This window comes from Eumetopias jubatus, unplaced genomic scaffold (assembly GCF_037043125.1).
Source record: "Eumetopias jubatus isolate StellerSeaLion01/CBP00866 unplaced genomic scaffold, mEumJub1_p1.0 scaffold_13, whole genome shotgun sequence".
Taxonomy (NCBI): Eukaryota; Metazoa; Chordata; class Mammalia; order Carnivora; family Otariidae; genus Eumetopias; species Eumetopias jubatus.
Window position 1 is genome coordinate 11524325 of NW_028274819.1, and position 22661 is coordinate 11546985.

Sequence of the window (22661 nt, forward strand, 5' to 3'; positions counted from 1 at the left end):
GAAACGTTTTTCCATTTCTTTGTGTCTTCTTCAATTTCTTTCATGAGTATTTTATAGTTTTCTGAGTACAGATCCTTTGCCTCTTTGGTTAAATTTATTCCTAGGCATCTTATGGTTTTGGGTGCAATTGTAAATGGGATCGACTCCTTGATTTGTCTCTCTTCTGTCTTGTTGTTGGTGTATAGGAATGCCACTGATTTCTGTGCATTGATTTTATATCCTGCTACTTGACTGAATTCCTGTATGAGTTCTAGCAGTTTTGGGGTGGAGTCTTTTGGGTTTTCCACATACAGTATCATATCATCTGCAAAGAGTGAGAGTTTGGCTTCCTCTTTGCCGATTTGGATGCCTTTGATTTCTTTTTGTTGTCTGATTGCTGTGGCTAGGACTTCTAATACTATGTTGAATAGCAGTGGTGAGAGTGGACAACCCTGCCGCGTTCCTGACCTTAGGGGAAAAGCTCTCAGCTTTTCCCCATTGAGAATGATATTTGCTGTAGGTTTTTCATAGATGGCTTTTATGATATTGAGGTAGGTACCCTCTATCCCTATACTCTGAAGAGTTTTGATCAAGAAAGGATGCTTACTTTGTCAAATGCTTTTTCTGCATCTATTGAGAGGATCATATGATTCTTGTTCTTTCTTTTGTTAATGTATTGTATCACGTTGATTGATTTGCGGATCTTGAACCAGCCTTGCAGCCCAGGGATAAATCCCACTTGGTCGTGGTGAATAATCCTTTTAATGTACTGTTGGATCCTATTGGCTAGTATTTTGGTGAGAATTTTTGCATCGATGTTCATCAAGGATATTGGTCTGTAATTCTCCTTTTTGATGGGGTCTTTGTCTGGTTTGGGGATCAAGGTAATGGTGGCCTCATAAAATGAGTTTGGAAGTTTTCCTTCCATTTCTATTTTTTGGAATAGTTTCAGGAGAATAGGTATTAATTCTTCTTTAAATGTCTGAGAGAATTCCCCTGGGAAGCCATCTGGCCCTGGGCTTCTGTTTCTTGGGAGATTTTTGATGACTGCTTCAATTTCCTTAGTGGTTATAGGTCTGTTCAGGTTTTCTATTTCTTCCTGGTTCAATTTTGGTAGTTGATACATCTCTAGGAATGCACCCATTTCTTCCAGGTTATCTAATTTGCTGGCACAGGGTTGCTCATATGTTCTTATAATTGTTTGTATTTCTTTGGTGTTGGTTGTGATCTCTCCTCTTTCATTCATGATTTTGTTGATTTGGGTCCTTTCTCTTTTCTTTTGGATAAGTCTGGCCAGGGGTTTATCAATCTTGTGAATTCTTTCAAAGAACCAGCTCCTAGTTTCGTTGATCTGTTCTACTGTTCTTTTGGCTTCTAGTTCATTGATTTCTGCTCTGATCTTTATTATTTCTCTTCTCCTGCTGGGTTTAGGCTTTCTTTGCTGTTCTTTCTCCAGCTCCTTTAGGTGTAGGGTTAGGTTGTGTATTTGAGACCTTTCTTGTTTCTTGAGAAAACCTTGCATTGCTATATACTATCCTCTCAGGACTGCCTTTGCTGCATCCCAAAGATTTTGAACAGTTGTGTTTTCATTTTCATTGGTTTTCATGAATTTTTTTAATTCTTCTTTAATTTCCTGGTTGACCCATTCATTCTTTAGTAGGATGCTCTTTAGCCTCCACGTATTTGAGTTCTTTCCGACTTTCCTCTCGTGATTGAGTTCTAGTTTCAAAGCATTGTGGTCTGAAAATATGCAGGGAATGATCCCAATCTTTTGGTACCGGTTGAGACCTGATTTGTGACCTAGGATGTGATCAATTCTGGAGAATGTTCCATGGGCACTAGAGAAGAATGTGTATTCTGTTGCTTTGGGATGGAATGTTCTGAATATGTCTGTAAAGTCCATTTGGTCCAGTGTTTCATTTAAAGTCTTTATTTCCTTGTTGATCTTTTGCTTAGATGATCTGTCCATTTCAGTTAGGGGATGTTAAAGTCCCCCACTACTATTGTATTGTTGTCAATGTGTTTCTTTGCTTTTGTTATTAATTGCCTTATATAATTGGCTGCTCCCACGTTAGGGGCATAGATATTTACAACTGTTAGATCTTCTTGGTGGATAGATCCTTTAAGTAGGATATAGTGTCCTTCTTCATCTCTTATTACAGTCTTTGTTTTAAAATCTAATTTGTCTGATATAAGAATTGCCACCCCAGCTTTCTTTTGGTGTCCATTAGCATGGTAAATGGTTTTCCACCCCCTCACTTTCAATGTGGGGGTGTCTTTGGGTCTAAAATGAGTCTCTTGCAGACAGCATATTGATGGGTCTTGTTTTTTAATCCAATCTGATAGCCTGTGTCTTCTGATTGGGGCATTCAGCCCATTTACATTCAGGATAACTATTGAAAGGTACGAATTTAGTGCCATTGTATTGCCTGTAAGGTGACTGTTACTGTATATTGTCTGTGTTCCTTTCTGATCTATGCTGCTTTTAGGCTCTCTTTTTGCCTAGAGGACCTCTTTCAATATTTCTTGTAGGGCTGGTTTTGTGTTTGCAAATTCCTTTAGTTTTTGTTTGTCCTGGAAGCTTTTTATCTCTCCTTCTATTTTCAATGATAGCCTAGCTGGATATAGTATTCTTGGCTGCATATTTTTCTCATTTAGTGCTCTGAAGATATCATGCCAGTCCTTTCTGGCCTGCCAGGTCTCTGTGGATAGGTCTGTTGCCAATCTAATGTTTCTACCATTGTAGGTTACATATCTCTTCTCCCGAGCTGCTTTCAGGATTTTCTCTTTGTCTGTGAGACTCGTAAGTTTTACTATTAGATGTCAGGGTGTTGACCTATTTTCATTGATTTTGAGGGGGGTTCTCTGTGCCTCCTGGATTTTGATGCCTGTTTCCTTCCCCACATTAGGGAAGTTCTCTGCTATTATTTGCTCCAATATACCTTCTGCCCCTCTCTCTCTTTCTTCTTCTTCTGGGATCCCAATTATTCTAATGTTGTTTCGTCCTATCGTATCGCTTATCTCTCGAATTCTGCCCTTGTGATCCTGTAGTTGTTTATCTCTCTTTTTCTCAGCCTCTTTATTTTCCATCATTTGGTCTTCTATATCGCTGATTCTTTCTTCTGCCTCATGTAGCCTAACAGTTAGTGCCCCCATTTTTTATTGCACCTCATTAATAGCCTTTTTGATTTTGACTTGGTTAGATTTTAGTTCTTTTATTTCTCCAGAAAGGGTTTCTCTAATAACTTCCACGCTTTTTTCAAGCCCAGCTAGTATCTTTAAAGTCATGATTCTGAACTCTAGGTCTGACATCATACTAATGTCAGTATTGAGTAGGTCCCTGGCAGATGGTACTACCTCTTCTTTTTGCTGAGGTGATTTTTTTCGTCTTGTCATTTTGTCCAGAGGAGAACAGATGAATGAGAGAACAGAATGCTAACAGGTTAACAACATCTCCAGCAAATATGCTCTATACAAATCAGAAAAGACCTGAAACCAGGGGACAAGAAAGGGAAAGAAAGAAGAGAAAAAAAAAGGAAAAAGAAAAAGATAAAAACAAACAAAAACAGAACAAAACAAAGCAAAAAAAACAGAATATGATCAAATATGATCAGGCTAGTGCATAGATCAGTGCCACACACTAGCTTTGGGGCATATTTTGGTCTGTTAGAAGAAAGTGCCTGCTAAAATTTTAAAGGAAGAAAGACTTATATATATACAAAATAAGGGTTGATACAATGAAGGGATGGCAGAGGACTGTAAAAATGAATATTATAAAAGATTTTATAAAAGGACTTGATAAGAAGTTGTTTTTAAAAAGAAAGATTTAAAAAGAAAAAGAAAAAAGAAAAAAAAGGGAGAGAATGTGATCAGGCAGGAGACTAGAACAAAGCCATACACTAGTGATTTAGGGTATATTTTGATCTGTTAGAAGAAATTGTATCCCAAAATTTTAAAGAGAGAACAACTTATATATACATGCCAAAAATAAGGGTAACTACTATGAAGGGATAAAAATATGACTCTAAAAATGAAAAATAAAAAATGTTTTTTTTAAAAGGGATTGATAAGATGTTGTTTGAAAAAGGGAAAAAGAAAAATTCAAAAAAAAAAAAGTTAAAAAAATTAACTTTGAAAAACTAATGAATTATGGTAAAAAAAAGCCATGAACTCTACGTGCAGTATTCCCCTAGTGCTGAGTTCTCCCATTCTCCTTGATCAGTAAACTTGGTCTTGGCTTGCTGGCTGTTCGTGCTGATCTTCTGGGGGAGGGGCCTGTTGCCGTGGTTCCCAAATGTCTTTGCCGGAGGCAGAATTGCCCCGCCCTTGTGAGTCGGGGCTAAGCAAGCTGCTCCGGTTTGCTCTCAGGAGCTTTGGTTCCCTGCAAGCTCTCGGCACAGCTTTGGAGGACCAGGGCGAAAATGGTGGCCTCCCAATCTCCACTCGGAGGAGCTGAGAACTCGGGGCCCCGCTCCTCAGTGCGCCCCCAGAGAAAAGCAGTCACTCCCGTCTCCCCGGTCTCCAGCCGCACTCCGTGCTCACCCGGCCTGTGATCGAGCGTTTCTATGTCTGGCACCCGACCCCATGTGGAGTCTCTAAACCCAGCAGATCCCTGCGGTGCGCTCCCGCGCCGCTCCTCCCGGGGGAGGAAGGGGAGTCTCCCCGGCTCTGCTGCTTGTTGGGTCCCTGCTGGAGGAGCAGTGGCCCGACTGGGGCCGCGGATCACAGTTTATGGCAACCCCGAGCTGAGAGCCCGCGCCTCGGCTCCGTCTCTGCAGCCGGCTTCCCCGCTCCGATACCTGAGAGCTCTGCTGCACTCAGGCTCCCCCGGTCTTTCTGTGACCCTGAGGGTCCTGAGACCACACTGTCCCACGAGGGTTCCACCCCCCGCTCAGCCACTGGAGCGACGTCCCTCAGCGGAGCCGACTTCTAAAAGTTCCGATTTTGTGCTCCGCGGCTCTAGCACTTGCCAGAAGCGGCCGCCGGAGGCCCCCTTCCCCGCCGTCAAACCTCCTGAATATCGCCTCGGATTCACTTCTCCATACGTCCTACCTTCCAGAAAGTGGTCGCTTTTCTGTTCAGAGTGTTGTTACTATTCTTATCTTTGATCTCCTGTTGAGTTCGTAGGTGTTCAGAATGGTTTGATCCCTATTCAGCTGAATTCCTGAGACCAGACGAAATCCAGGTCTCCCACTCCTCCGCCATCTTGCTCCGCCCCCCCGAGAGAGAGAGAATTTTAAGCAGCCTCCACATTCAGCATGGAACCCAACACAGGGCTCGATCTCATTTTTTTCTGGTTGATAGTATGGAAGCTGGACTCAGTAGTGACCTCCACAAGTAAGACTGTGATGCCCAAAATGCACCATCGAAGGCTTACAGAGATGGCAATATTGAAGAGGATTTTTTGATGGACAACCCATTCACCTCGACTCTTTCTTCCTCAGGGGAGAATCCAAAGAATACTCTCTTCACGATGACATTAGGAAATGAATTATCAAAAGGAAATGTTGGGAATAATAGTGAGAGATTTGGCCATTCCAGTGATCTCAGCTGGTATAATGTCATCCTAAATTAGCCAGATTAGATGACAGTACATAATCATCCAAGACAAGGTTGGAACAATTACTGTAATTGGCAAGGGAACCAGAATAACAATAGGAATATTTTAACCCACAGAGATCTATGACATCAGCGAATGAATCAGGAGGTACCTAGGAATGAAATAGGTGATCAGTTTACTAAAGTATTGCTTATAACACCCAGTGCTCATCACCTCACATATTGGGTATTATACACAACTAATGAATCACTGAACATTATATCAAAAACTTATACTATATACTTGGCTAATTGAATTTAAATTTACAAAAAAAAATAAAGTATAGCTTAAACTATATAACTGGAAAAAATTCTAAATATCAAATATCAGTTATCTACTGCTACAAAACACACCACTCTGAAACCTAGTGGCTTAACACAATCATTTTCTCACAAATCTATGGGTCAGCAATTTGCGCTAGGTTTAGCTAGATATTCTATTAATCTTGACCAGGGTTATTCATGTTATTTTATTCACCTGTTTGTTCAACCAATGCTAAAAGATCTAAAATCTCCTCACACAACATCAGGCAGTTGGCAGACTGACAACAGAATGCTTGAGCTCCTCTGTGGCATATTCCAACTGGCTAGCTCTTGTTCATACATATGGTAGGTCTCGGGATTCAAACCACAGAATTCAATGCAAAAGCAATTTTCAAACTTCCTCTTTCATCATATTTGCTAACTTCCTATTGACCTAAGTAAATCACATGACCAAGGCCAAATTCCAGTCTAAAATTAAAGCTATGTCCTGTATGGAGATATCAAAGCCTTTGAGATTTAATGAGATTACTAAAGGAGAAAGAAGAGTTTTAGAAATTGAACCTTAGAATTTACAACTTTTAGAAAATTTAGGTGTATCAGGAGGAACTAAAAAGAGAACACCAAAAAGGATGAGTCAGGACAGTAGAAAGAAAGACAAAAAAACTCCATAGAAGGATGAACTTTTAGCCAAGTAAAGTAAGTAAAGAGAAAAGAGTAATCAATGTCAGGTGAGATAAATGAGAATTTTAAGTCAACGTTGAAAACACTGGTGTGAGGAGAGACGATGGACTCTGAAAAACAAACTGAGGGTTCTAGAGGGGAGGAGGGTAGGGGGATGGGTTAGCCTGGTGATGGGTATTAAAGAGGGCACATTCTGCGTGGAGCACTGGGTGCTATGTACAAACAATGAATCATGGAACACTACACCAAAACAAATGATGTAATATATGGTGATTAACATAACAATAAAGAATTAAAAAAAAAGAAAACGCTGGTGTGGAAGTGACTTGTGATCCTGATTAAGATCAGTTTTAATGGAGGGGTCCAGTTTCAGGCTTACAACTTCTACTTCCATTTTTATATATTTTAAGCCTTTGTCCCATCAAATCTAATCTCTAAATAAAACATAACTATGATGCTATACATTAGATCCCCAGAATTTGTTCACCCTATACCTAACAGTTTGTACCCTTTGACCAACATTTCCCTGATTCCCTGGCAACCACCATTCTACCATATGCTTCTATGACTTTGACTTTTTTAAGATGACATGTATAAGTGATATCACATGGTATTTGTCTTTCTTTGTCTTTATTTCATTTAGCATAATATCCTCGAGGTCCATCCATGCTGTTGTGAATGACAGGATTTCCTTCTTTCTCATGGCTGAATAACATTACACCGTATATACATACCACATTTCCTTATCCATTCAACAGCTGACAAACACTTAGGTTGATTCCATATCTTGGCTATTGTGAATAATGCTGCAAAGAACATGAGAGGGCAGCTATCTCTTTGCATAATATGTAGATTACTGGATCATATGGTAGTTCCATTTTTAATTCTTGAGGAAGCTTCATACTGTTTTCCATAATGACTATATCAATTTATATTCCCACCAACATTACACAAGAGTTCCCTTTTCACCACACCCATGCCAACACGTGTTATCACTTTAATAGCAGTCATTCCAACAGGTGGGAGGGGATATCTCACTGTGGTTTTGATATGCATTTGCCTGATGATTAGTGTTGTTGAACACATTTCATGTACCTGTTGGCCATTGGTGTGTCTTCTATGGAAAAATGTCTGTTCAGGTCCTTTGCCCATTTTCCAATGGGATTATCTGGAAGTTTGTTGTTGTTGTTGTTTTGGGGGGAGGTGGGGTCTTTTTGTTTTTGGGGGTTTTTTTTTGCTTTTGAGTTGTAGGAGTTCCTTATATATTTTCAAAATATAACCTTATTAGAAATATGATATAGTTATATAGATATATTAGGTATATGGTATCTGATAAATACTTTTTCTTCAATTATATAGGTTGTCTCTTCATTCTGTTTATTGTTTCTTTGCTATGCAAAAGCTTTCCAGTTTGAAGTAGTCCCACTTGTTAATTTTTTTTGCTTTTGTTGTTTGTGCTTTTCGTGTCAGATCCAAAACATTCATTGCCAAGACCAATGTCAAGGAGCTTCTTTGCTTTGTTTTTTTCTATATGTCTGTAGGTCTATTTATTAATTTTCTTTCGTGGTGTCATATTTGCCTGCTTTGTGATCTGTCTGGCCTTATGTTTGTGTCTGTGTGTTTGAAGGAGCAAACACATCTCCATCTTTACAGGCTGTTTTTGACATGCAAAAGACATTCTCCTGTCAGGCCCCTGGGCTGATAGGATTGCCTCTGGGATCACAGTCATGCAAGGCTGGAACTGGGTCACCTGGCTGCTGCTGGGTCTCGGTTGGGTCTGCAAACCACAAGCCTATTATCAGGTGCACGATGGTCCTGGCTCATGCTGGGTCACTGGACAGGTCCCTGCATGGGCAGGACTGTCCCTGAACCACAGCTGAGAGGGGATGGGGCCAGGTCACGGAGTCATTTCAGGATCCACAGTTGGACCAGGATCAGCCAGCCTGCCTCCTAGGCACTGATGGGTGTGTCTCCTGCTAGGTCCCTGGGTGGGCAAGACTTCTCCCAGGCCACAGCTGATGTTGGAGCCAAGTCACAATGCTTCAGGCTCCACAGCCCTAAACAAGGTCAGTATCACCCAAGGCTCAGGTGGGCATGATACCTTCCACGTCCCAGGACCAATGCCAAACAGGGCTATAGCCAAGCCCACAAGGGGATGAGGCAGTTTTCTGGTCTGTATCCAGAACCATGGTCAGTGAGCCTGGCTCTTCAGGGAGCAAAAGGGAAAAAGGCCAGGAAGAACAATCAGAATTGGCAAATTCTAATTCTGTGCTTTAACTTTTGTGAATTCAAGTTTTTCTTCTTTAATGTGCCTTTTCAATACAGCTCTCCTTGGTGGCTCCACTGAGGTTTCTCACCTCCTATTTGGAACCCAAAGCTCCCACATAGAAACTTGTATCCATGGATGGCGGCTAAAATGATTGTTGCTGTCGGGGGATATGAGCAAGGGGACCTTCTATTCTGCCATCTTGCTAACCAGAGCAAACATTTTAAGGCCAAAAATGATAGTATTCTCTAATAGTTCTTGGAAGACCTATGATAGACAACACTTCTCACATGGAGCTTGTAGCATCTTTCCTAGCACAACAAAAATCCACATTTGATATATATCTCTGTGGTGTTCCTCCTAGGCTATGAAACCCTAAGGGCACCTATCACAGAAGAAAATCAAATATCAAAACCACTATGCCAAAGATCCTCAGGTACCAGGCTCCCCCATCTTGCCTAGTTCAATTTCAGTCTTACAAATTCTACTTCCATTTTTATATGTTTTAAGCCCTTGCCCCAACAAATGTTTCTTTTTTTATAGAGCAATTATTACTTTTTTAAAAGATTTTATTTATTTATTTGACAGAGAGAGACACAGCGAGAGAGGGAGCACAAGCAGGGAGAGTGGGAGAGGGAGAAGCAGGCCTCCCGCTGAGCAGGGAGCCTGATATGGGGCTCGATCCCAGGACCCTGGGATCATGACCTGAGCTGAAGGCAGACACTTAATGACTGAGCCACCCAGGCACCCCAAATCTAATGTTTCAAGAGACATAAATAAAACACAACCAAAGTGGAATGGGAAACAGGGAAATTTAATTTATTCTCACTGGGCTGAAGGCAAGTAAGGAATGTGAATCCTAAAGTTTGGGATAGTAAACAAAGAATATTATTTCCTCTTCGTCCTTGACCAAACCTTTCAAGTCTTCTTCCTGGTTTATCACAATTCTTGGACAAATAAACTTAACCACACCACACCCCCAACATTGTGCAATATTTGCTTGAGCGAATGAGGCTGAGGCAAGCTAAAGAAGGAACTCTCATTACCCTCTGCCATCACCCAGTAAATAGCCAGACAAGCTCTCACCAATCCAGAGCACTGTTGGAGAGATGAGACAATCCCACCAGCTGCCCCTAGTGGGGCTCCTCTTGTTTTCTCTTATTCCAAGGCAACAATGTGAGATCTGCAGTGAGTATGCATTGGGCTAAAATTACTCTTGGTGTGACAGTCTTCTAAAGTCTACTGGCAGAGGACTTGTGTGGAGTGACCTGAGAAAAGATCCTATTCCAGTTCTATATGTGGTTGAGCTCTATGAATAATGTAAATTGTGGAAAGACATGGTGAGGAAAGTTCCATAATGTATGTTGCTTTAAGAGCAGTCATAGATTCAATGCTAACTTGCCTAACTCTTCTTCCTATATTCAGATTTTCTCCACCATAACAACCCTACGGAGCAACTGTCTATTCTTCCTCATTTTCAATGATAGAATATTCAGGATCCCAGAAATTTTTCAAGATCATAGAAAGTTTTCTTTTGAATTTGAGAGGCAATCTATTTTTTTGAAGTTCAACCCATGGGTTTTGGGTTAACCCCTTATAACTATACAGAAAAATATTGTTAATAATCCCTTTCAAATAACAAACACTTCTCTCTTTTCATTATTGAGTTTAGATGTTGCAAGCTACACATCTCCCTCCCTCCAACTCATCCCCATAGGACATGGGTACAAGCCCATCATCTCTCCTCTGGGTATAGGATCCCAAGACTGTGTGGGTCTTTTAAAAAATACTAAGTAGGAGAAAGAAAAACTGGTTCAGGTGTAGTCTGACCCTGTAGAAGCTGAATGATCCAATGTTTCTGAATTTTTTTTAGCTTCATCCATAAATTGAGGTTAATTGGGGAAGTGATGTTATGAAGCCTGGTATAGCTCTCAGGAGCATGGTTTCTCTTTTTTATGTCTTTAACCTGGACTGAGTTTAAACACAGTCCAAAGATGACTATGTGGTGCCATGGGTGGCTACATGCTCCCGATATTCTGTAGCCTACAAGAAGAGGTCAACACCACAGCGGAAAGTCTTGTGTTCACACAAGTTAAAGCACAAATGCTGCCAACTCTAATTTTTCTTCCTAGCCTGTCATTTCTTTTGTTGTATCCTAAGAATAGGGAGTCTCTGTGGAGGTTTTGAAGTTCAATTCATCGTAAAAAATAATTAACTGTCTTTAGTGGTCAAGGAAACTGACGAGTGGTTGACCACGAACTGAAAAGTCTGTTTCTGCTGAACTGGATGCTTCCACAAAAATCTCAGCCATGACTCAACAATTGTCCAATTGTTCTTGTAACAAACCAGGACTTTTCTACAACCACTGGTTCAGATCTCCCTGACTCTCTTTTAAAGAGAAGAAAGATGGAGGGCATCTGGCTGACTCAGTCAATAGAGCATGTGACTCTTGATCTCGGGGTGGTGATTCTGAGCCCCACATTGGGGGGAAGAGCACTCACATTGCCTCAGTTCTCTAAATGTAGTGATAGAAACTCCAGTTGAGCTAAAATATAATATGTGTGGTATTTACAGTTATTAAGTGATTTCTTATCTAATATCTATGAAATAGGTATTAATATCCACAATTTTAAAATGAGGAAATTGAAGGTCAGGAAAGTTACAAAAGTCACCCATAGTCATAAGTTAAGACCAGAGAATCCAGCCAAGATCTGGTTGAACAAACAGCTCATGCTCTTTTCAGTATCCCACTAACCCAAGAGATAATCTGGAGATGGGTAGGATTTTGGGGGGGAGTGTCAACAAAGTACATTTTTTAAAAGTTGTATTTATGTATTTTAGAAAGGGACAGAGAGAGAGAGAATGACCACAAGTTGAGGGAGGGGCAGAAGGAGAGGGAGAGAGAGAATCTCAAGCAGACTCTGAGCTGAGCAAGGAGCCCAATGCGGGGTTTGATTCCACAATCCTGAGATCATGATCGGAGCTAAAATCAAGAACTGGCCGCTTAACCGACTGAGCCATTCAGGCACCCCTGAACAAAGTTCATTTAAAAATGTTTTAAGTGGTAACTAACTCTTCTAATTTTCCTCCAGTTCTTGAGGTCTCTAGACTCTCTTTTTACAGTAGAATGTGACGCCACCATCCTTTCCCTTGAGAATTGGGCATGTTGTAGGCTAAGACTAGAGGGTTTTCTGAAAGGTGCATGCTGCCAAATAATGATTTTGATGTCAGGTCGGTTGGGCAACCAGACAATTCAGCTTTGGGGTCAATCACCACCATAACATAGAACTGTTGCCTTCCTTCCCTCAATATTAACCTGATTGAGTTAGAAGAAGATGGAGGAGGGAAAGAACTCAATCCAGCAAGTAGAAAGGACTGGGATTCAGAAGACATGTATTCTAGTCTCCATTAAGCCTTCAGTTATAGAGGTTTCTTTAAGGACATCCTGGTCAGGCCTCATCCTCAAAATTAGTGAATGATACTAGATCTCCCAGGCAAGACTGATGTTCTGTCAGTACACATTAGTACAGCTGAAACAGCTGTTACAACATGGAAACACTTCCATGCTGGTTGGTAAAGGAGTAATACCTGATGTAGCAGAGACTCCAGACCCACCTTTGTACTGTTCCAGCAACACGGCCAGTGACCACTGGATTGCTCTGTCTGTGCCATATCTGTTACCAAACATTTTAATACCAACCCTGTTCCTAGGGTTCCTGTTCCTTAATATTTTCTTAGTGTGTATTTCTTATTTCCTCCCTCCCCCGCCACAGAGGTAAGCAAAGAGAACAAAACTGCTCTGAAACCTCTGGTACATACAATGATCAGTTCAAATTATACCAAAGGAATCCAAGCTGCCAAAGTCCTGTTGTCCCTCCGACTTGGTGGGTTCCTGAACCAAAACCAAGATCAACATCTGATTGAACAATTCATTCTCACTGTGAGAAGTACAGGTGAGTATCTTCATTCTCTCGAAGATTTAGAAGACTTACCGATCCATAAAGATTATCTTCAGAAAGAGACCTTTGGACAAAATTGTGTGTCCAAAGTTCCCCTGCTACATCTATCCTAGCTGTATAAAACTTGAGAGGACAGAAAGATACCTCAAAACAGCACAACTGTGCCATTTGCTCTACAGTGAGGCCTTACTTCTTTGAGTCCTGGAAAACATTTTTCTTCAAAAGGTCACAAGGAAAAGCAAAAGAAATTATAGACTCTTATCCACTAATACTGTTCAATAAGCTAGCTGAGTTCACAACCAGACAGTGATGTGGACCATAAGTAAGAAAGCTGACAATAGCAAGGGAATCACAAGTTAATAGAGATGAGTACTGGGTTTTGGGTTTTGTTTTTGTTTTGTTGTTTCAGAGAGGAGGGGGAGGGACAGAAGAAGAGGGAGGGAGAGAATCTTAAGGAGGCTCCACGCTCAGGACTCAGAGCCCAATGCAGGGCTCATTCCCACAACCCTGAGACATTGACCTGAGCTGAAATCAAGAGTCAGATACTTGACCAACTAAGCCAATGCAAGTGCCCCTGATGAGGACTGGGGTTGAGTGCAGGCTCCCCCCACCCCGAGTCCTTCATGTCAATACTGAGCCTTAGCTTTCTAACTGAAATAAGGGGAAAATTAAGCCACCACTACCTACCTCACAATATTACTGTAAGAATTAAGAGAAGCCGGAGAATTTTGATGTTCTCTAAGGCAGAACATCTAAGTCAATTATTACTATCTTGGCAAGATGGCACCCACAGAGAATAAATCCCAAGGCTTTATTATCTATTTTTCTTCTTTTAAAATTTTTATAAGGATTGTGTGATTCCAAAAACATCTCATGATTGCATGGGGAAGACTAAGATCTAGTTTGCATTTATACAGCACTGCTAGAAAAGTCTTTGGGAATAAATAAGAGAACAGTAAAATATTTGTACTGAGTGGGAAAAAAGAGAGAACTGACAGGCAATGTAAGTCACGAGAAAGACAGGAGGCCAAAGAAAAATCACAAGCATGTACCTTGTTAAACTTGAATACTTTTCTTTTCAGAGCCATCTTTAACCTCGGGACAGCTTGCATTGGCTATACTGGCTTTGGGAGCATGTAAAGGGCCTGACGGAATTTCTATCAATTATTCTGAACTGGTCAAAAAATTAGGAAATAAATACAAAGCAGAAATTAAAAATATGGGTAAGACTCAAATCTTCAGAGATCCTGGACAACCTTGTCCTCTCTTCCACTGGTTCAGAACTGAACAGTTTCCCTTTGGTCTTTCCTTCTCTTCATTCTACTCATCCCACAATCTTTGCAGATCACTTCCCCTTCTTCCCTTCTTCAACATGCATCTTGAATTTTCTTTTCAAATAGGTGCAAATGAGCATCAACTCTACATCAGCCTTACATATGATGATGCGCGCGCGTGCGTGCGCGCGCACGCACACACACACACACACACACACACACACAAACTTACAGAACACAGTTCTCTTGTTCTCCAGAAGCTTGGCTGTTAGACAAATAATGAAATACACCAGAAATAGCTGAGCAACACAAGACACTGTCAGAAGTACCAAAGCGTATGATACAAGTAGAAGAGCTAAAGATGGCCAAAAGTACTTTATCCCTGGGAGAAACAGGCTGATCATGACCGCTGCTAGTGAGGTACATTGTTTTTATTTATCCTATTATTCATTAAGCTGCTCTGATCCCATCTTCTTTTGAGATGGCCTCTACTTCTTCTACTTCTACTTATAGTTTGAACACATTTCCACTGAATGTGCAAGAGGCTTAGTGGCGGGAAATCTGTGTTCTAGGCCTACTTCTGTAACCACCTGAGTATGGAGATGGCATTTTAATCTCTTTAGTGCTGAGTCTCCTCAGTTAAAAATGAAAGGAGTTGAGTTGAATTTGGTGGTCCTTAACAGCCTTTACATTTCTCAGGTTTGTTGATTCTATGAGTGATCTTCCCCCTCTATTATTCACTTCTCCTTAAATGTAAAGAAATTCTAATTAAGCAAGTAGGAATAGATTGAAAATCTATTACTCCAGTAGTCTTTCCATGAGTAAGGTATTTCTTACTTACCTCTCTGACAGAAGACCATGATGGTAATCCACTGACTAACTACTACCAGCTCAGCCTGGATGTTTTGGCCTTGTGTCTGTTCAGTGGGAATTACTCAGTTCCTAAAGTTGCTGAAATCTTCAAACCTGGAAATAAAAATTACTATTTCCACAAACAGTTCTCAGTAGGTGAGTCATTACATCCAATTCCCTTGGCATAGAGGACACAATCACTGGTAAGTCTTTTCCTCTGAGTTTTTCTGCCAGTAAGTACTTGGACTTTTTTTTATCCTCTTTACCCTAGCAATCAGGGACAAGAATTTTCTTTTTGAGAAGAATGGATATTGTGGGGCATTTAAGCATCTTTCTAGATGTGTACTATAGTAGAAAGATCCAGTTCCTACCCTACCTCTTCTTTGAATTACATAACCAATGGGTGTTAACTCTGACCTTAATCTTCCCATCTGTAAAATAAGGATAGATTGTGAGAATCTTAATATAAGACATTTTAGGAAGTATAAGTATTAGCGGCAGGAAAACAGTGGAATTCATTTATCTTAACTTTGCCTCTTTCTCTAATTTATTGGGACCAATTGGATGTGTGGGCTTACTTGGACAATACAAGCTCTCCATGGAAAAGGTCCAATATTTTGACAATAAAGTCTGTATCTCCAATAGAGAAGGACGAGAAATTTTCTCCTGGGTCAGCTTACACATCCAAAAAGAAGCCCCTTCTAGGCAGCTAGTATTGTTGCTCAGCCCTATGGCTCCAGATACACAAGCTCATCTTTATCCAAGAAGCCCAAAGAAAATCACCACTCAGTACCTCTGGGTAGTAAGGAGAATATGAGATTTCTTTCTATGGGAGAGGGAAGGTACCACACCTAAAGAATCCAGGGAGGACCAAGTAACAAGCCAGAAAAAAAGACCTTATCCTCCCTTCTTCCAAACTTTTGCCTCATCCTCCCCCTTAAGAAGCTTTATTGGAAAACAATTCTCTTAAGTGCTGTTTTCTAATTAGCCTAAGAGAAACACTGGAACATTGCAAAAACATATTTTCTCTGGGGTATCATCCTGAATTCTCTCGATATGGCTGAGAGATGAAAAAATGAGAACAACCAAGATGTAGAAGTGGAAAACTGTCCATGTGCATGTGCCTGCAAATCCATATGTGTTTCTATGACCAACAGGTGAGTTATTGTGTACAAGGTACAGGGTTACTCAACGTAAGGAAGGGATCTTGAAATATTTGAGAGGTTAGTGTTGGAAGGATGATTGCTATATCTTTAAATCCTTCCCTCTCATCATCAATTAGCATGACCAATCTTCCCAGTTTGTCTAGATCTGTCCCTCTTTTAGCAGTGACAATCCTACATACCAGGAGACCCCTCAGTCCAAGGCAAACTGGAATGGTTGGTTACTGTATCACCAATGTTTTGTTTCCTGGCAGATACTGGCGCGATGGCTGTCCTGGCTCTGACCTGTGTGAAAAGAAGTATAACAAGTGGGCAGAACAAAATAGATACAAAGGATTTAGACAATATTGATAATCATATAAAGTTACTAATAAGGAAGATTCTGTCTCAGAAAACAGAAAATGGTCTCCTTGGAAACATAGATAGTACAGGAGAAGCTATGCAGGTAAGTCAGAGGGTAAAACACGAGACAGAGAAGGAAGTCAGGAAGGAAAGAAATATCCGTATCCTTTCTTTTTGGCCCCTAAGATATTACCCATTCTCTTTCCTATACTAACTGATTTTATGTAATTCCTCTCCTCTGATGGAAATGTATTTTCCTCACCTTAGATCCTTACCTTTCCATGTCCAATGCTTCCATGAAGCTTTTCCTGACTACAACTTTTTTGGGAAATTCTAGAGTCCATTACAAGCTACTATGTTGTTCTATCAAATGCAATCTCACACTTCACCATGTAACAGCATTTAGTGCTTTCCTCCTACTTCCCAAATTAGATTATTGTTGTTCAAGTAGTAAGAGCCAGTGCCAGTAATACCAGCTAGTATTTATTGCCATGCTCATTAATGCACACAACAACTCAATGGGGAAAATATTACCTCCATTTCCCTGAATAAGAGCATGAGTCATGGAGCATCAGTAACTTGCCTAATATTACAAAGCCAAAAAGTAATTCAGACATGGATGGAACCTAAACAGTTGGTTTCAAAACTCACCCTCAGCACCTACTCTGTCCTGTATATGTTCCTTGAAGTTTGGGGTTTTATTCCTGCATTCACTCGCTGATTTACTCAAATCTAAGGAGTAGACACAAGAAGAGATGAAGGAAGATTTACAGAAAAAAATTTCACTGAGTCTTTAGAATGAGTAGGGGTCTGCCAGGCCAATGCAGGATGAGAGGGCTTTCCAAGGGAGAGAGGACAGCAAGGACAAAGGTAAAGGCATGAAAGAACTTAACGTATTTTAGGAAGATCAAGGTGTTCAACGTGGCCAGTGCAGGGTTCTTGGGAAAAACTACAAGAAGCTGGGGGTGTAACAGGGGTCCAATCACACAGGTGGCTCTTACTGTTGGTGCTATTGATGCTGCTGTCTGCCTTGATGAGTTTGGACTTCATAACAGTGGTTCCCCATTCTGGCTGCACATTTGAATCACCTGGGGGAGCTTTTGGGAAACACTAAGGTTTAGGCTCTACACCAGCCAGTCGATATAGAAACTTAGAGGTGGAGCATGGCCCTTGGTCTGGTTTCAAAACCCTATGGGTGAAGTTAATTCACAGAAGGCTTGAGAACTGCTTGCCTACAAGACAGTTTTTTTCTTTTCTTTTTTTTTTAATTTTTTATTGTTATGTTAATCACCATACATTACATCATTAGTTTTTGATGTAGTGTTCCATGATTCATTGTTTGTGCATAACACCCAGTGCTCCACGCAGAATGTGCCCTCTTTAATACCCATCACCAGGCTAACCCATTACAAGACAGTTTTTAAGAGGAAATGAAATATCCTTTTTTTAAATATCCCACAAATGCTTGTTGACTTCTTAGTTAACTTAAAGGGTCTTCCAGAGAAAATGAAAAGAGGACCTGTCCTTCCCCGAGAAACTACAGAGCGATGTCTGCAGGACCAAACTGTTTTAGTCCTCATCTTACTCACTCTGATACCTTACTAACTTTTCCTACCCCATCATGCTGTCCCCTCCAGTTTACATCTGCTGCTTGGATAGTTTCTACTCAAGAAGCTATTTGATCAAAAACTAATGATGTAATGTATGGTGATTAACATAACAATAAAAATTTAAAGAAAAAAAAAGAAGCTATTTGACTTATTAAGCAAATAATGTCAGACACCTCACCCTGAAGCTCAGGGGTCCACCAATGTGGCCCCAACCTCGGTTCTCCAACCTGTTCTTCCACAATCACTCTGAGTCTCTGCTGAACATCAGTCCTCCCAGGCCAGGAGGAATCCCTTGGGAATTTTGCTAAGATGCAGAGAGTGTCATCACAGACAGGCCATGCCCTGGCCGCACCTACTCTAACATCCTTGATCATGCTCTTCCCTCTGGGTATAGTGCTCCTCTCCTGTCTCCTACTGAAATGCTGTCATACCATCAAGGCCTACCTCAAGTACTGCCTTCTCTATCAAGCCTTTCTTCAGCATCACTAAAAGTTTATGTGCTCTTCCTCTTCTGAAACACCATGGCACTAGATGCTTCTCTTAAGGCATTCACCTGAGGGGCTCTTTTATGATTGTTAACAGCAATTATCAAGTGTCTCCTATGGGACAGGTATGTCCAGTGTTAAGGCTACAGGAATGAATAGTTAGAGACAGCCTGTTCTCATCGATGCCATTATCGGTTGTGTTCTTAAGCAATTCCCCGCCTCCCCACAAACTAGTTTATAAATTTCTTGGTGGCAGGGAAGGTATCCTAGTTGTCCAAGGTGCCTTCCCTGTGGTCAATGTCCAGTAAATATTTACTGAATTCGTTAGATGGAGGCTTTTCCCTCATTTGATGTTTCTCTTATTCATTCTCATTCCCTCTCTCTCACACATTAGGCTCTCTTTGTCTCATCAAACTATTACAACAGAAATCAATGGGTTTGCCAAAAAACATGGGATAGAGTGCTCAAAGAAATTTCTCAAGGAGCATTTCGCATGCCAACTGCTGCAGCTCAAATCTTACCAGCCCTGATGGGAAAGACCTACTTGGATGTTAATAAAGACTTTTCTTGTGTCTATGGCTCAGGTAGAGTACTAAAGAGCATACTACCCAAAGCATGCGAGACTAAGGTGTTCTTAGGGACCAAAAGTGACCAGATAAACCACTAAAGCCTAACAGTTCCCAGATAGAACTTGGTCCTCCATGTGTCACCAGTGATTTTAACCACCTGAGGATTTGTTCTTCACAGGGTAGTAGTAGATGTTGTTCGTGGTTCAAACATGGATAAACAAGGTAGACTTGATTCAATGATGTCTACCTCCAAAGGCATGTTTTCTCATGGCCAGCTAGACATGTTCTGAGCATCATTCCCATTCTAAGCAAAGTATGGTGTCTCTGACTCTCACTCACAATGAGTGAGCCCTCGGGGAGCTCAGAGGAATATGGGAGGATTATGGCAGTATTATAAGAAAATCAGATCATGAGTCATTTATTCAAACAACTGATTTTTCAACAAGGGATGAAAAAAGACGACTTTTATCTCTGCTCATTCCTGGTTCAGCCACTTACAGGTGTAGAGACCTTAGACAAAATGTTTAATCTCTAAACTTCAGTTCACTAATATAAAAAATGCAAATGATAAATGTATCTAACATGGATTTTTGTAAGGACTGAATAAGATAAGCCATGTAAAATGATTAGTACAGTGCCTGACACTTAATAAGTCTTCAATAAATGTTAAGAAATAAAAAGGCATCCGAAAAAAGGGAAGCATTACTGTATGCTGTACCAAAGCAAAAAAAGAAAAGAACAGAAAAGGAAAGGGAAGGGAAGGGAAGGGAAGAGAAGGGAAGGGAAGGGAAGGGAAGGGAAGGGAAGGGAAGGGAAGGGAAGGGAAGGGAAGGGAAGGGAAGGGAAGGGGAGGGAAGGGAAGGGAAGGGGAGGGAAGGGAAGGAAAGGAAAGGAAAGGAAAGGAAAACTCAGGAGGGTCGGTGAGAAACAGGAGACAGGGCAACTGAATTGCTTAAATAGCTGGGAGTGGAGCCGAACCATATAATTACAAGCTGGTGCCTATCTGGTTTAGTCACACAAGAAATCTGCCCCTTGGTTGATGATTTTGCTCCTTGTAGCAAATCCTCTTCTGCATAAAGGAAAGGAGGCCTGAAGAAGGGGTTGGATAGGTATGTAAACTCTAGCATCATTTTTATTATTCTGAATAGGAATTCTCTGCTTTTCTGTCTCTGCCAGATATTTTCCACATCTCCACTCAGGAGCCTATATCAGTGACACCTGCTGTTTCAGCCTCACAAATCAAAGTAAATTACTCTGTGGTAATCAATAATGCAAAAGATCGCATTGTGGTCTCTGTGGCAAATGGTTCTGTTTTCTTAAATGTGATGGAACAAGCTCAGAAAGAAAATGCAGCTCTATTTAGGTATGTCTGTACATAACCTAAGGTGAAGGTATTTGGTGATTCTGAAAGACTCAGTAAGAATACATAAGCACCTAAATACAAAGTACATTCGAAACACTTCTTTATTGGTACTTTGCTGTCCATCTACATCTCATGGCAGGGGTTAAGAAAAGGTGAGACTTTTCATCTTCTAGCACATAGTAGGTACTAAATTAATGTTCACTTAATGGGTAAATAAGGCCCAGGGATCTCTCTTCTGTCAGTTAAATGCCTTCAACAAAGAGAACCTCTTAGGTCAGTCATTGTGTGTTCAGAACACTGGGTCATTATTTTTTAATCATTGACCCCTTTGAAAATCAGAAGAGTTGCTGTGGATGCTGATCCCAGACAGGTGAACATACACACAAAACTTGTCCTTTAAATCAGAGGTTTCACAAATGCCCTTAAGTCTCTCCATGCTCCTCCCTTTGAGATTCATGGACCCCTAGATTAAGGTTAGCTGGCCTAAAGAGGTCAAATATTAAAATTAAGATATTGACTTTGCCTCTGAAAGGTATGGTTCATTTGACTCCCTAAATCTAATTAGCATTTACTTTGTCTAGCAACATGATATAAGATGCTATAGAGAAAGTTTATTTATACACACACACACACACACACACACACACAACCTTTAACAGTTACTATCTTCGGGTAGAAAATTAGCAGTTGTTGACTACAGAGTGTCTACCATGAAGGGAGGCAGGGACAGAAATAGGCATTATTCCTCTAATTTACCATAGATTGTGGAGTGCCTGCATCTGAATCACCTGGAGTGTTTATGACACATGCAGATTCCTCCTAGTCCCTGCCCAGACATACAGAATCAAAGTATGTGAGGACGGGGCCAGGAAATTTGCTTTTCTTGATAACGGCTTCAAATGATGCTTAGGTACATTGAAGTTTGAGAAATGCCCATGGAAGGTTGCCTTTGAAAATTCTAAGTTCCTGTAACCCATTTATTGTCCCCACAGTTTCACAGCAGAGGAGACCTCATGGGGCCCCTACATCACCACGGTTCGGGGCAAAAAGGCCAACACTACTGATAGGACCTACTGGGAGCTCCTGAGCAACGGCGAACCCCTGAGCAAAGGTAAGGGAAAGAGTGCTAAAAAGCCCCACAGGGTGACAATGCCCCAAACATCCAGATGTGAGGGGGTGAGCTTTGATGAGGAATGTGCCAAGGCATTGGGAAAGTGAGATCCATTATTTGGTAATTTGGTGATTAAATCATTTGACCCATTGGATGCCTGTGTGGCTCCATTGGTTAAGCATCCAACTCTTGGTTTCAGCTCAGGCCATGCTCTCAGGGTTGTGAGATCAAGCCCCATGTAATGCTCCACACTCAGCGGAGAGTCTGCTTAAGAATCTCTTCCTCTTCCTCTGCCCCTCCCCCTGCTCAGGCTCTCCTTCTCTCTAAAATAAATAATCTTTAAAAAATAATCATTTGATTCACTTATTCTTCCTTTTCAGGAGCTGGTAGTTACGTCGTCCATGCCGGAGATGATTTGGAGGTTCGCTGGAGCACATACTAATAAATTCAAACCTTCCTCAGCTGGATCAAATCCTTTTGCAGTGGATTTGTAGGCAGAGATTGGCCTCATGCCTTTCTTTTCTCTCATCTCCAATTTCAAAAGAAGGGTCAACAACCTCCCCCTCTCTGTGTGTTCAATAAAAGATCAACAGCAATACAAAAAGAGCATGTTCTATTCAGTTCATTTTCAAGGGGGATTATTGATAGAGGGAAGAGGGAAGGGAAAGGAGATTAGACCAGACCACGTGTCTAAGTGGAGTTCTACTCAAAGTTCCACTGCTGACTGTGCGAGTGACCTCAGGCAGCAGGTGGGAATAGAGATAAGGTTCTAGATCTAATGTTGAAGCAGCAGCCAATGAGATCAGGTAGAAAATCTGTAGGGAGATAGCTCTCTGAGGCCCAGACGTAAGGGACTAACTGAGTGGACATACTGACCTCAGAAAAGCAGTGGGTAGAGAGAAAAATACTGCTCTGGAGAAAGAGGGAAAGGTGAGACTTCTACATAAAAGATCAGTCCATAAAGTCTCAGGAATAATATCATCCCCTCCTCCAGCTAGCTCCCTTGGGTTCCATTTGTTCCTCTCCACATGTATTTTCCTTTTACTTCACCATAAAAATCACTCTGATAGTCATATCATCAAAATACACATGCAGAAAAAAATCACCTTTGATGTTCATTTCAGTAGAATTCACGTTTTTAAAAA

At 41.0% G+C, this 22661-nt stretch overlaps 1 protein-coding gene across 2 annotated transcripts; it reads left to right on the forward strand.

Moving 5' to 3' along the window:
- Positions 1-9832: 9832 nt before the first annotated feature.
- LOC148162603 (transcobalamin-1-like) lies at positions 9833-22120 on the forward strand. Of its 2 annotated transcripts, none has more exons than XM_088017603.1 (9): positions 9833-9976; positions 12562-12741; positions 13830-13970; positions 14874-15029; positions 16291-16481; positions 18868-19057; positions 20219-20405; positions 21398-21516; positions 21897-22120. In XM_088017603.1, the coding sequence occupies exons 1-9, from the start codon at positions 9898-9900 to the stop codon at positions 21956-21958; spliced, it is 1305 nt and encodes a 434-aa protein (XP_087873729.1). In that variant the 5' UTR covers positions 9833-9897; the 3' UTR covers positions 21959-22120. The 2 variants fall into 2 exon arrangements, with proteins under 2 accessions (XP_087873729.1, XP_087873730.1); XM_088017604.1 differs by having other exon boundaries at positions 14877-15029.
- Positions 22121-22661: the final 541 nt, after the last annotated feature.